General features: G+C 30.8%; 1 protein-coding gene across 1 annotated transcript; it reads right to left on the bottom strand.

Moving 5' to 3' along the window:
* Nucleotides 1–206: 206 nt before the first annotated feature.
* On the bottom strand, nucleotides 207–5125 carry LOC131158643 (probable polygalacturonase At1g80170). The gene is made up of 10 exons (XM_058113511.1): nucleotides 5096–5125; nucleotides 4845–4967; nucleotides 4274–4411; nucleotides 2918–3088; nucleotides 2748–2774; nucleotides 1898–2105; nucleotides 1289–1370; nucleotides 895–1003; nucleotides 543–656; nucleotides 207–437 (listed from the first exon to the last, which is right to left on the bottom strand). Exons 1-10 carry the CDS (start codon nucleotides 5123–5125, stop codon nucleotides 207–209), a joined length of 1233 nt encoding a protein of 410 aa, XP_057969494.1.
* Between the last annotated feature and the right edge of the window lie 9658 nt (nucleotides 5126–14783).

Raw genomic sequence — 14783 nt, 5'->3', positions numbered from 1 at the left:
ATCCATGAAAAAAACATTGAACTTTTTATTGCCGACCCGCTTCCTTTCTTCTATAATTTTATCTCCCGAATTAGGACATCTCTACTAATCTCAAATCCCTCTTCACTTTGTTATCCAAGAAAAAAGATCTAGCATGGTGACCAAATGTTGGTTGGTATTGAGCTACTCATCAACCCAAAATACATAGCTCTTGACATATAATTAGGTTAGTGTTTGATACAATCCACGGGTCGCACCACTCCAACACTTGCTCCATATGCGTTGACACAGTTGGAAGTGATAGATTGTCCGGTAATATTAGAAGTAAGTTGAATATTGTCCAACACTATTCCAGTGCAAGCAACTGCATGACTGCATTTTAGATTAATTGCAACGGTAGTGCTCGAAGTACCTGTGATGCCCCTAAAAGTCACATCACTTATACGAACCCCAGTTGGCTGTAACAATTAATTAATCAATTAGTTTTTAGAAACATATCATTTATAGAATGCAAAGTGTGAACTAAAATGTATGAGGATTTTTGTTAATTTATGTTGACTTACTTGTTCTATGCAGGTGCTTCTATCACAGTAATTTTGATCGATGATTATCGGGTTTTCCACAGAATTAAGCTTGATGTTCTGGAATGAGACCCCTCGAACATTTCCTTTCCCAACCTGTATTTCATTACATAAAATGTATTCAAACTATACAAGAAAAGGATGTTTTGTACACAAAGTTTGATCTTGATCGAGCATATATGCTCATAATAAAATGTGTTACTTGAAAAGTATTTTGCATGTTATTTAATCATGGGGATGAAAACTTTAATTCGCATGTTGTTTAACTCCAAGTTTTAAAGGGAAAATAAATTAGAGTTAAAAAATAAAAGAAACTTGGTATGTACAAATGTACCTGCCATGTCTTGATACGAGCTCCATTGGTAGTTCTTGTGAAGTTAACATCACTCACATGAATGTTCTCTACTCGTACAACATTTCCATCCTTACCCAAGCTTCCAATGCTGTTTAATTGTTTCACAAATAAGCAAAAAAAATTTATGACTCGCCTTATTGGATTAGTACATACATGAGTGTGCACACACATCTTAGCTGAAAAATTAACTCCATAAAGCAAAAATCACACAATTAAGTCTGTTATATGTTCTCCATCTTTATAGTTAGAGTTCGAGACTTTTATGTGCAAGTTTCAAATTCATATCATTGGAGCAGTATTAGTCACGAGACGGATTACCTCCAATTGTGCAGTCAATTATACATAATTTAAAAAAGAAAAGGCAATACCATACCTTATTCCATGTCCAGGTCCGCACATAATATGGGTGATGTTGATGTTAGAAGTGTAATCACCAATGGAAACACAATCATCGCCTGTTGATTCATGAAAGCAACTAGTAAAAATCAAATTTTAATGCATAAAAATGAGTAAGTAATTTAAGAATTGATTAATAATTTTTTGGTGAGCCAAATATTGGGAAAAATGAGAAAAGGACAAAATAAAAGAAGGACTAATCAATTAATTAAGGAGTGTTAGTTTTTGTAGCTTTACTTGGTTATGGCTATATGGGTTAAGCACTCTCAACGTATTTTTTATGCAATGTAGTTGTGATATAAGAACTAACCAAGAGAGAGAGAGACTTAACCCATTTATATGGTATAGGGCTACCTAGGCCTCTCCTATAAACCATCTCTAAGTAAGCAATCTTAGTATGCCAAAGGACTAGACTATCCTTTATTTTTCCATTTTGTTAGTTACATTGTTCTTTTTATTACGCTTATTTTGCTTGATTTGCATGTCCTTATTGATAACATTTCAAAGTATATAATAGAATAACTTTTGCTGACATTTCATTATAATCTCATAAATATTATCCACCAAATGAACCTTTTATGCTTACCGGTGCTTATGATGCTATTGGAAATGGTTAAGTCGGTAACACTTTGTATGTGAATACCATCGGTGTTGGGACTTAAGCCTGGAGCCTTCACGTTCAAATTATTTACATACACAGAGTTACACTCCATCAGTAACATGTGCGATTGGGGAGAGTCCACAAAGTGCAAATTTGTGATACTTAGATCTTTGCATGAGAGAAACTTCACCGCCTGATCATATACATAATTCCAAAATTATACATTAATCTCTATGTAAATTTTATAATTCAATAATATCAATAATATTACTTGTTATATATTTGGAATGTAATGAGGCCGGCCTTGTTTATTTTCACTTAGTTGCAAGTTGATAAAGAAAGTTTATTTAGTTGTTAGACGTTTTGACCCCTGAGAATGTAAATTTCACAATACTTCATGACTACTTCTCCTTGTTTTACATAGATATTTAGTGTTCAATTACTTTCTAGATGACTAAAAAAATATCCAATATTTAGAGATTTAGATATAGTCCAAACTATATTCAAGACCTAATTCACAAATTCAGCAATCATATTAATTGGTTAGTGAATGCTTCTGTCAAACATTCCCGAAGATAAATCATTATACATACATACATACATATATATATATAGATACACACCTTTTTAATAACTAGGTGATCCACTATATTGAAGATTTTCACGCTCCTTATAACCAATTAATTAATAGTGATAACATATGAACCAAACAACTACATACATTTCGTATTTATTCTTTCTTTTTTCTTTTTTAATATTCAAAAGATGATTACGAAAAATTTCCAAGTATTTTATAGATAATTTTGTGTTAGGCAATGAAAGCATTAATACTCACAGTTGGTGCCAAGGAAGTGCATCCCTTCTGAAAAGCAAGAAAAGAATAGTTGAAAATGGTATCAGTAATTAAATCATTTAAATTGAAGTGGTGAAATAGGTAAATAAAGTTAAATAAATTTACTTTATTAAAAACAGTGCAAATTTAGATAGGGAAATTGTATTACATACCAAGGAGGGATGATCCCTACAGTTTTGATTCCACCAGCCTTGGCCCCGGCCATTGATTGAACCCGGTCCACTAAACCGGAGACCTTGTACACCTTTAAAAGCCAACCACTGACTCTGATCAAGCCTGGCCCATGCTCCAGGCGAATCGGGTGCCATAATTTCCCCATTCACCTATCCAAAATTTAATTTAAATTAATCAAAAAATTAATATCACATAAAAATGCTACTTCCTTTTATATTAAATAATTAAAAAACTGAGAGTGAAAATAAAATATATGTAATTAATCAAGAAAAAAAATGATTTTATATATCATTAGCTTTTATTTTCTAAATTTTTAATTATATTTGAATAAATTTGTACATTTAATAATAATCGACATAAAGAAAAAAAAAAAAGCAATATAAAATATTTTCCATTTTTTTTTTTATTTTTTTCAAAAAAAAAAATCTTAGTCCAAAAGTTGCAGTAAGGCTCTATTTGGAACTTGAATTAGCAAAACAGAGAAATAAATAAATAAATAAATAAAAGAGCTCCACTTTACATATTTGGTTAGTAGGAAAAGAAGAAAGAAAAATGAATATGTAATAACGTTTATTTTTAATGTTTTTCTAATGATATTAAAAATAATAATTTTTATAATATTTGATATAGTGAGATATAAAATAAAAAAAATTACTTTCCTTCCTTTTATTGTCTCTTCATTTTCTCAAATAAATCTTAATTTTACCAAAATGAAGCCTAAAGAATTTTAGAGGGCAAAATTAAGTAATCAACAAAAGTGCCAAACCTATGAACCTTTTATTCATATGTATATATTATCGTGCAATATATTATAAAGAGATGACAACAATTTTGTAACATTTTTTTGTGGATAATGGACTAATAATTTCTTAGCCAATTGGCACAGCAAGTCCTACAATCGAGGTTTCCATTTAAATATAAAATTGATATCCACTGAAATATAAATCTAATCTCATAACGTGTCAAGTTCGTCCCGTTTATTTTGTACTATTCTTATAAGGGTTAGTTTGGATTAAGATTTTTAATTGAAAAAAGAAAATAAAAAAATTTATTTTTCACTATAAAATTATTTAAATATAATTAAAAATTAAGAAAAATCAAATGTCAACAAGGCATGAAATCAAAATTTTGTTAAGCCATTTAACATATTTTATATTTTCTTTCCCAATCTTTTTTATAACCAAACATAAAAAAAAAAAAGTAATTTCCTTCAAACTTTTCTTTTCTTAATGTTTCCAGAATCCAAACAGCCCTAGAATTTTGCAGCGAAAGCATTTAACAAAAAAAAAAAAAAAAAAATCGACACTAGCATTATGAAATCCGTTCATGCATACCTGAAAAGTGATGGTAGGAGATTTGCAGGGCCCATTGAAGCCAACTGGCTTCACTAAAAATTTCATCCCCGCTGGTACCACCACTGTCGGATTGTTTGTAGTTGCAGCACATGCAGCAATCCAAGCCTTTTGGAATGCCTACAATAAAATAGTTAAAACTTTATGTTATGATTATAAAGTTCAAATCAATTTTCTTTTATCCAATATTTGGAGAGGCTTCCATTTGAAATTGTATTTGATTTTCCATTTGAAATTGTATTTGATTTGAATAAGATTATATTGAAATTCAAATCTAAAGTTTGAAATTGGTATTCTACAACATTTATTTCAATAGTTATAGTTCAAAATGTTTATTTTTAAGGTCATAAGTTTGAACATTAAGAGGGTAAGGTCACCGAAAGAGACACGAGAATTAAGATGATTTACTTCTCATTACGTATTAAGAATATATGAACCTCTAATAAATTAAATTAAAAAAAGAAAAAACAAATGGCCCATCAACCTTAATATGTATCATGCATGTGTATGTATGTGTGTATGTGTGTGTGAAGAAATTATTATTTAAAATTACTTGGGAATCGTCTCTGATGCCATCGCCGGCAGCTCCACTATTTAGGACGTTAAAATCATCCGCCTTTGAGGAATCAATATTATAAGAAAGCAACCCCAGAATGAGAATAAGGGAGAACGTATCCTACAAAATGTGAAAATAGAAAGAGAATTTAAAACGCTAATGGTCCAAAGAAGAAAGTTTGAACTTTATTTTCCATCAACCTAAGAAATTTTTTGATGCCCATGATCCAAAAGTCGCTTAATTCTCACCATGACGCGTGACAAAGTTGAGATGGCCATGCTAGTAGTACTACCCCAAGTTCCTATAGAAAAAGATACACAAAATATAAACGAACACATCAATAAGTAAATAATCAACTATGATTTATTTTTCATAACTAGAGTATGTTCGAAGACAATTTTTTTTTCATGTTTTTTCTTGCTAATTGTTCTATATTATTGGATAACTAGCCAATTTTTATTGGCTTATGAATGAGATTAGAGGGTCATTAGAGGGTCTAAAAGTACAATTAGTATTATAGTTACTATAAAGTTAAACATGTACCGTGAAATTTTAAGATAAAAGGGTATTAGTTAACTACATATGTTAATTAAATGATCACAGTAAATGATTGCGTGTATCAACTAAACACAAGGTTTGCACGGGAATGGGATCGATGTGGGTTTAAGATTTATTTATGTGCCTAATTGATACAGTGCTTGAAATTTAATATCAAAAACATTGAACGAGGAAGAAAGTGAAAAACTTACGAAGGTTACCAAAGTTAAAGACAATCCCTACACGTACAACAGATGCTTTCAATGGATTTTGAGAGTTGAGCAAGAGATGAGAGATTTTAAAGACAATAAATTACTATTTTTAGATTCAAAATGATATATTTGGAAAACTAATATTGAGTTATTGATTAATACAGTTGTAATTGGAGGCTCTTAGTGGTGAGGAGATGTTTAGGATAAACTAACTAAACTAAGAGTTCCAAATTTAAGAAAAAGTAAAAATGTAATTGATGGCTCTCAATGGTTAGGATATATATGGGACCTAAGAAAGTGGACTCGAAGTATGTCTTCTTCTTCTTTTTCTTTTTTTATTTTTATTTTTTATCTTTCTCTATTTCTCATTTGCCAAACTAAGCTAACTAAATGTATTCGATTGTAGAATGCTATGATTTACTATTCAAAATATTTTATTTTAATATATATAAAATAAATTTTTATAATAATGATTAGAATATTTCATATTAAAAATATCATTATATACTTATATTTAATGTTGTCATTATATTAACATTATTTCTTAGATTTATGTAGTATATATTTTATTATATATATTATTTTTATATAAAAAAGTTAAAATTTTTTCTATACTGTAGCATTATTAGATTTATTATTATAAAATATGATAATGATTAATATTTTGTTTTACTTTAATATGATTTGAGTTAGCACTTGGGATGAAACCCTAAAGTCATCTACTTATTCTCTCTTTTTAATAGAAAATTCTCATTTCAAAAGTTTTTATATAAAAAGGAGGACTAGAAACTTTAGACCAATATATACACAATAGCAAAAGAAAACATAACTAATCGTGCAAATAGAGTAATCAAACAAAATTGAAAACAAGAAGAAATCAAATCCAAATCATGTTCTTATGCTCTATTCCAAAAGAATTAAAACCCAAACATGTACTCCTTTAAGTGAGAATTAAGGTAGTCAATCATGTATTAAATATGTAGCCAATGAAATGCTTTGTGCTGAAGACAAGATGAACTATAAAAAGAGTGATTAACAATATAGAAAGAGAGATTATTATTATTATTATTATTATTATTATTATTATTATTATTATTTTTATTTTTATCATTCTTATTATTTTATTTTATTATTACTTTACTATAATTATTTTTACTATTTATATTTTTATTAGTATTATTATTATTTTTAAATATTATTATTATTATTATTATTATAAACGTATTAAAAAAAGAGAGAAAAAAGGAAAAAAGAAAAGAAGGGCAAAGTGGCACATGCTTTTTAGTCTAGGGTTTTGAAATATTATATGGTCAACCAACCAACGCCCTAAACAAACTACACATAAATATAGGCATGAAACGGTTACAACGTGCAAACAATGATATTAAAGCAAACAAACAAGAATTCAAACATTAAAATCCTACTACAATAGTTTTAATATGCATAATAAACACAACAAGAATTCAAGCTTTCAATATTAAAGCAAACTCCAAAAAAAATCCACAATAATAATAATAATATTTTAATAAATACAAGCCAAAAAAATACAAAGGTGAACATCCCAGCACAAATATTATAACATTAAACATCCTAAAAAAATATTATTAATTGTAACAAATATGATAAAAAATTAAACTTTAAATACCAAAACAAATACTTACAATAAAAATTTTGCAATAATAACACAAAAAAACTTACTACAATAATAATAATAAATAAAAAATTGCGCGTGTGCTGGGCATGTGTGTGAATAGAGGGTGTTAAAACATATGCATGAGGTGTGTGCTTCGCTGTGTGTGCAGGTATGTGTGAGTGTGTGTCTTAGTTGTGTGCAAGGTGTGTGTTAATAGAGAGGGGGAGAACTCACCAGGTGGCTATGGCTGTGGGAGGAAGCAGGTGGCCGGAGTTGATGGGCGACGAACCGGCGATGGCGACGGAAACGGCGAGTGGTGGGGGCGACGGCATCGGCGCTGGTTGCTGGGCAGAGAACGGAGACGCATCAAGGCTGCTCCTGGGGTTGCCGAAACTGGGTTAAGACGGAGCAGGGAGGCAGCTACTGCTGTCGGAAAAGGGGTGAATTCCGGAGGATTCGGAGGATGGCCGGAGAGTGCTACCACAGCTGCCCGTCTGTGTGTGTAGCTGTCGTAGCTACTTGGCTTGAACTGCTGCCTGCTGTGTTTTGTGTTTACTGCAGGAGTTCTGGCTGTGGCTGGGATTAATGTCGCTCCTGTGGACTATGTATTGTTGCGGCGGGATAAGAGGTGGCCGGAGAAGCAGGAGAGGTGGCTGTGCTGTCTTGGTATGGTCGTGAGGGAGAGAGAGAAGCAGCAGGCCGTGGTCGTTGGATCAGGGCTGGCCGTGGCGGCTAGATGAGAGCAGCGTGAAGGAGAGTGTGAGAGAGAGATGGTGTTGGGTTGCGAGGGATAGCCTCTGCGGCCGTGAATGGAGGCTTTGGCTGTGACGCCGGCGAAAGGGCAATTCGGGTATGGTGCGGTGAGGCTCGTGGTGTGAGTAGAGGGTGAGTGAGATTGAGGGAGAGAGAGAAAAAAGAAAAAGGTGGAGGCCGCGATAGAGTGGAGAACGAGAGAGAGGGCTGTGGCGCTAGGGCCCCCTACCGCTCTGCGTGAGCGTGGGAGAGAGGCAGGACGCTACAACTTTAAAATTTAAAAACTCAATTTAAAATTAAAAGGCTCATTTTAAAAATTAAAAGACTCAAATTTAAAAGTCCAAAGGACTCGATTTTAAAAAAATAAATTACCAAGACTTAGTTTAAAATATCCGAGACTCAATTTAAAAATATCCAAACTCCCTTTTTAAAAAATTAAAAAATAAATAAAAATAAAATGAAAAAAAACTAAAATTTAAAAATGACTCAATTAAAAATAACCGAGAATCAAATTTTAAAATGACTAAGACTCAAATTTTAACATGACTGGAACTCAATTTTATTCAAAAAAAACCTAGACTTAAATTTTTAACTTGACCAGAACTCATTTATTAAAACAATCGTGACTCGAAATTAAGAATAATCGGAACTCAATTTTTGAAATAAGATAACTCAATTTCGAATTAAAATAGGATTCAATCGGATCCTCCTATTCCTGAGACTTAAGGTCGACATTTTACTACGCTAGATCTTCTCGAAATTGCCTGGTTAAAATTGGGGTGTCTACAAATGAATCTTGGGTATTAATCAATCAACGTAGTCCCTTATGGTTCAAGTAATTTGTATTGATCGACCAACGTACTCTCTTTTCAATTTCCGCAATCCCAAAGTCAAATTAATCTTCGACTTATTTAATATCCAATCCACGTAGTTATTATGAACAAAAAATTAAAATCCAACCACACAAATTATATGAATGGAAAATTAAATAAGACTAGGAAAGAGAGTGAGATGCGAGTTTTACGTGTCACGTCCCGAACCCCGAAATGGGACGCAGGGGTGAAAATGTAACCGAACCTGTCCCCGTATCACACTAATCATCACATATACAGTACAAAGGATGAGAGTCTGACCCCGTGGGGTTCCCGAGTACCCTAAACACATCCAAACACAATTATATACGCAGCGGAAAAAGGCCATCTATATACACATATGCAACACCATACCAGAATCTACACAAGAGCAGAACATGACCTTACCAAAACGTACAAATGGATGCCCAAATATATCTCAAAATGGCAACCCACCAAAAATACAGTCCTAACACTTACCCAAGCGCGCGTGCCCCGGGCGGCAAAATAAAAAATGTTTATATTTTTAGGGAAAAACAATGAGTATCGGAGTCGCCACTAACCTTTTAGTGTGGTTAGAACACATGATTACTACCCCGTTAGGGGTAGAATGAGTTTATGTTATCAGACCTGGGGTCAGGAGTTTGGTTACGCGAGGAGAAGGTACGAGCATCCCCTACGCGCCCGTTCTTACGAACAGTACCTAATTAATTTGAGATTATCCCTAACTTAATCTAATAAGTCTTTCAAATTACCCCTCTATTAGTGGATTTACTAATACACATGCAAAATGAATAAATAAATAACTAAATAAATAAATAATACAAAAATATACGTAATATATAAATATATACATATTCTCTCAGAACTAAGGGTACGTAAAGCCCGAAAGCTTATACCCTTACATTAAAATCATAGGGATAAAAATCAAAAAAATATTTAAGAAAATACACTCCTAAATTTTAAAATTGTATAGAATTTTTCATACGAAAATATTCACATGGGAGGTTTTGATACGTGATAAGAGGATAACAAATTAAATATTAAGCTACCATAATACACGTAATAATAATAAGAAAACACATCTACTAAAATATTACAAGTACCAAAACAAGTAACAAAATACCATATAACATATATATTAAGATATAAAAGATACTATAAAGTAGCAATACCACATATATTAGACTAAAATAAAAAATAATAAAAAATATCTTAATAAATAATACCTAATATAAGCATAATAATAATACCATAATATTCTATATATTATCATACTAATATGATTAATACTAAATATATTATAAATAGTCAATGCTAAATATACTAAGATTCTAATAATTAATACTAACTATATTAATATACTAAAAATAATTAATACTAATCATGTGATTAAAATGCTATCTACTAAATATACAATGTCTATTAAACCCTAAATCACTAAATATGTAATATCCAAATATATATATATATATATATATGTATATATATATATATATATACACACACACGAAAATGCTAAATATGTAATATTTACCAACATGCTAATATGTGATATACATATAACTAAAATTGTTATAGTACTAACATACAACACACTAGGCTATTAAATATATAATACCACATTATCACAATAATAAATACACAATTCTATTAAGATGCTAATTCCAAAATACTAACATAATGAATATATAATATCCATAAAAATTCAACCGTACCAATATTAATCATTCAGCATATATATACAATAGCTTAAATGTAAATATTACCTAAAACATATTAAAACTCCTCCCTAATCATTAAACATGTATACTAACACAAAATAAATAACTAACAAAACGCTTAATACAATAATAGATAAAAATCAACATGTGTGTGCTGGGTGCTTGGGTGTGTGTGTGTTCTGTCTGTGTACTGTGTGTGTGTGTGTCCGTGTGCAGGTGGCTACCATGGGTGTCGCCGAGAAGGCAGCGACATGGAGCTCCTCGTCTGCTGGTGTGGCTGTGGAGGACCGCTGGTGACTAGTCTTCTCGGAGGAAACTCTTGGCTGGTCTTCCGAGGCCGCGGGTGTGGCTGGAAGAGAGGTGCTGCAAGACGACCTAAACAAAGAAGAAGAAGAAGAAGAAGAAGAAGAAGGGAAATTTAGGAAGAATGAAGGGGACAAAGGAGATAAGAGAAGAGAAAATAGAGAGGGGAAGAGGATGAGGTGTCGCCGGAGTTGCCGCTGCTGCTGCTGGGTGTCGGTGGCTGGGGTTGTGGAGCGTCTGGAGGAGTTCACGACGGTGCTGAACCGATGCTCGGGGCTATGGCTTTGCAGAGGGAGTCCGAGGCGGTGGTGACGGCATGGGTGTGTTGCGTCTGAGTTGATGGAGGTCGTTGGCTGCTGCGATAGCAGGGTGGTTGCTGTGATGGTTGCTGCTACAGAGATCTGGTGGCCGCTGCTGGTGCTTGCAGTGGCTGGAGGCGGAGCTGTGGTCGCCAGAGGATGGCTGCTGTGGAGGGCCTCTGGTGGATGGCTATGGCTAGGAACAAGGGTCCCGAGTGGCTAGTTCTGTGGGCTGAGCGAGACGGAGAGGTGTGCTCTGCTCACAGCAGTGCTAGCATGGCTGGAGGGTGCTCGGGTTGCCTACGAGATGGGGATGGAGAAGAGAAGCGGGGGCCATTGTGGGCGGCTGCGAGAGAGAAAGAAAGAGCAAGGTAAGGTTTTGCCTTTATAAAAAAATTTGGAAACCCTACACTCCTCTTTTTTGATTTTGTTTTTCTTTTTCTTTTCTTTTTCTGCTTTTACTCTTATGGTAAGAATGAAAATAGTAATAATAATAATTATTATTATTATTATAATAATATAAGGATAATAATAATAATAATAATAATAATAATAATAACATATCAAAGAAAATATAATAATAATAATAATAATAATAGAGTAATAATAATAATACTACTAATAATAAAAATACTAATACTAATAGTAAAAAATACTAAAGATAATGACAATATAATAATAATAATAATAATAATAATAATAATAATAATAATAATAATAATGACGATAATAGTAATAATAATAATAATAACAATAATAATAGTAATATAATAGCAATAATAAATGATAAATAATAATAATAATAATAATAAATAAATAATAAATAATAATAATAGTAACAATACACTCATTAACATATCAATAATATCATAATAGTACCATAATAATTCAACGCATGATAATAATAATACATAATACCTGACACACATTATAATAGTAATAATAAGAAGTAATAATCATAATGATACACATGTCTAATATCCTATAAATACAACTATACCAATATGGAAATAACTAAACCCTCACGTTAATCATAAAATATACACACACACGGAAAGAAAAAAAATGAAGTTATAGCAACCCTAAAACTTAGTGTACATTATATGGCAACTCTAAAAAAATCAATATACGATAACATGAACTTCCTAAAAATTAATTCACAAGATATATATATGGAAGTAATTAAATCCTCACCATGATTATAGGCATATGCCGCGCCCTTCTTTTCAAAACCCTTGTATGCGAGCCCCCTCTCCTGATTATATAAAAATATTTCAAAACCCTAGACTAAAAAGCATGTGCCGCTTTGCCCTTCTTTTCTCTTTTCCTTTTTTCTCTTTTTTTTAATACGTTTATAATAATAATAATAATAATATTTAAAAATAATAATAATACTAATAAAAATAGAAATAGTAAAAATAATTATAGTAAGTAATAATAAAATAAAATAATAAGAATGATAAAAATAATAATAATAAAGTAACAATAATAATAATAATAATAATAATAATAATAATAATAATATCATCGATAATAAAAATACTAAAAATAATAATCTCTCTTTCTATATTGTTAATCACTCTTTTTATAGTCCATCTTGTCTTCAGCACAGCATTTCATTGGCTACATATTTAATACATGATTGACTACCTTAATTCTCACTCAAAGGAGTACATGTTTGGGTTTTAATCCTTTTGGAATAGAGCATAAGAACATGATTTGGATTTGATTTCTTCTTGTTTTCAATTTTGTTTGATTACTCTATTTGCACGATTAGTTATGTTTTCTTTTGCTATTGTGTATATATTGGTCTAAAGTTTCTAGTCCTCCTTTTTATATAAAAACTTTTGAAATGGGAATTTTCTATTAAAAAGAGAGAATAAGTAGACGACTTTAGGGTTTCTTCCCAAGTGCTAACTCAAATCATATTAAAGTAAAAAAATATATAAATCATTATCATATTTTATAATAATAAAATCTAATAATGCTACAGTATAGAAAAAATTTTAACATTATTATATAAAAATAATATATATATATATATAAAATAAAATATATACTACATAAATCTAAGAAATAATGTTAATATAATGACAACATTAAATATAAGTATATAATGATATTTTTAATATGAAATATTTTAATCATTATTATAAAAATTTATTTTATATATATTAAAATAAAATATTTTGAATAGTATTCGATTGTAGAATGCTATGATTTAAATGATAAGAACCTATACACAATAATGTGCATTTTGATATTACCAAAAATAGTCGAAATATCTATTCTGATATCTGCAACATTGTGCCCATGTACTTTTAGTACCCTCCACATTACAGTATATAAAGGAACCCAAAGAACCTAAACAAACACACATCTTGGCTAATTAGACAACAAGTTATCTAACTTAGCTATAGAAAAAACATGAAGTTAGCCCTAGTCTCAACTCACTCTTCCTCTTTGTGCTCTTTAGTATTCTTGAGCAACGTAAGCCCACCGCTCATCCTACCGTTGATGGTCTCGTAGATAACGTCGTCATCGACAAGGTGTGTGATGTTTTTGGGGGTGATAAAAAATTATGTCATGATATTCTCAGTTCAATCAAAAAGGCTAATCTTATTGAAGCTATTGTTACTTTACTAGGTCGTGCAAAAAAAATCGTCCAGAATATAAAAAGAGTGATTAACAATATAGAAAGAGAGATTATTATTTTTAGTATTTTTATTATTATTATTATTATTATTATTATTATTATTGTTATTATTGTTACTTTACTATTATTATTTTTATCATTCTTATTATTTTATTTTATTATTACTTTACTATAATTATTTTTATTATTTCTATTATTATTATTATTATTATTATTATTATTATTATTATTATTATTATTATAAAAGTATTAAAAAAAGAGAGAAAAAAAGAAAAAAGAAAAGAATGGCAAAGCGGCACATGCTTTTTAGTCTAGGGTTTTGAAATATTATATGGCCAACCAACCAACGCCCTAAACAAACTACACATAAATATAGGCATGAAACTGTTACAATGTGCCAACAATGAGGTGCAAACAACGACTTAAACAATATCCCAAAACTGTTGAACACAATAAAATACAATAACCGGAATTTGAACAAACAAACATTAAAAATCCTACTACAATAGTTTAAATATGCATAATAGACACAACAAGAATTCAAGCTTTCAATATTAAAGCAAACTCCAAAAAAAATCCACAATAATAATAATAATACTTTAATAAATACAAACCAAAAAAATACAAAGGTGAACATCCCAGCACAAATATTATAACATTAAACATCCTGAAAAAATATTATTAATTGTAACAAATATGATAAAAAATTAAACTTTAAATACTAAAACAAATACTTACAATAAAAATTTTGCAATAATAACACAAAAAAACTTGCTACAATAATAATAATAAATAAATAATTGCGCGTGTGCTGGGCATGTGTGTGAATAGAGGGTGTTAAAACATATGCATGAGGTGTGTGCTTCGCTGTGTGTGCAGGTATGTGTGAGTGTGTGTCTTAGTTGTGTGCAAGGTGTGTGTTAACAGAGAAGGGGAGAACTCACCAGGTGGCTATGGCTGTGGGAGGA

The sequence above is a fragment of the Malania oleifera genome, chromosome 6, assembly GCF_029873635.1.
Source record: "Malania oleifera isolate guangnan ecotype guangnan chromosome 6, ASM2987363v1, whole genome shotgun sequence".
Taxonomy (NCBI): domain Eukaryota; kingdom Viridiplantae; phylum Streptophyta; class Magnoliopsida; order Santalales; family Ximeniaceae; genus Malania; species Malania oleifera.
This window is presented reverse-complemented; position numbering and strand designations above follow the sequence as displayed.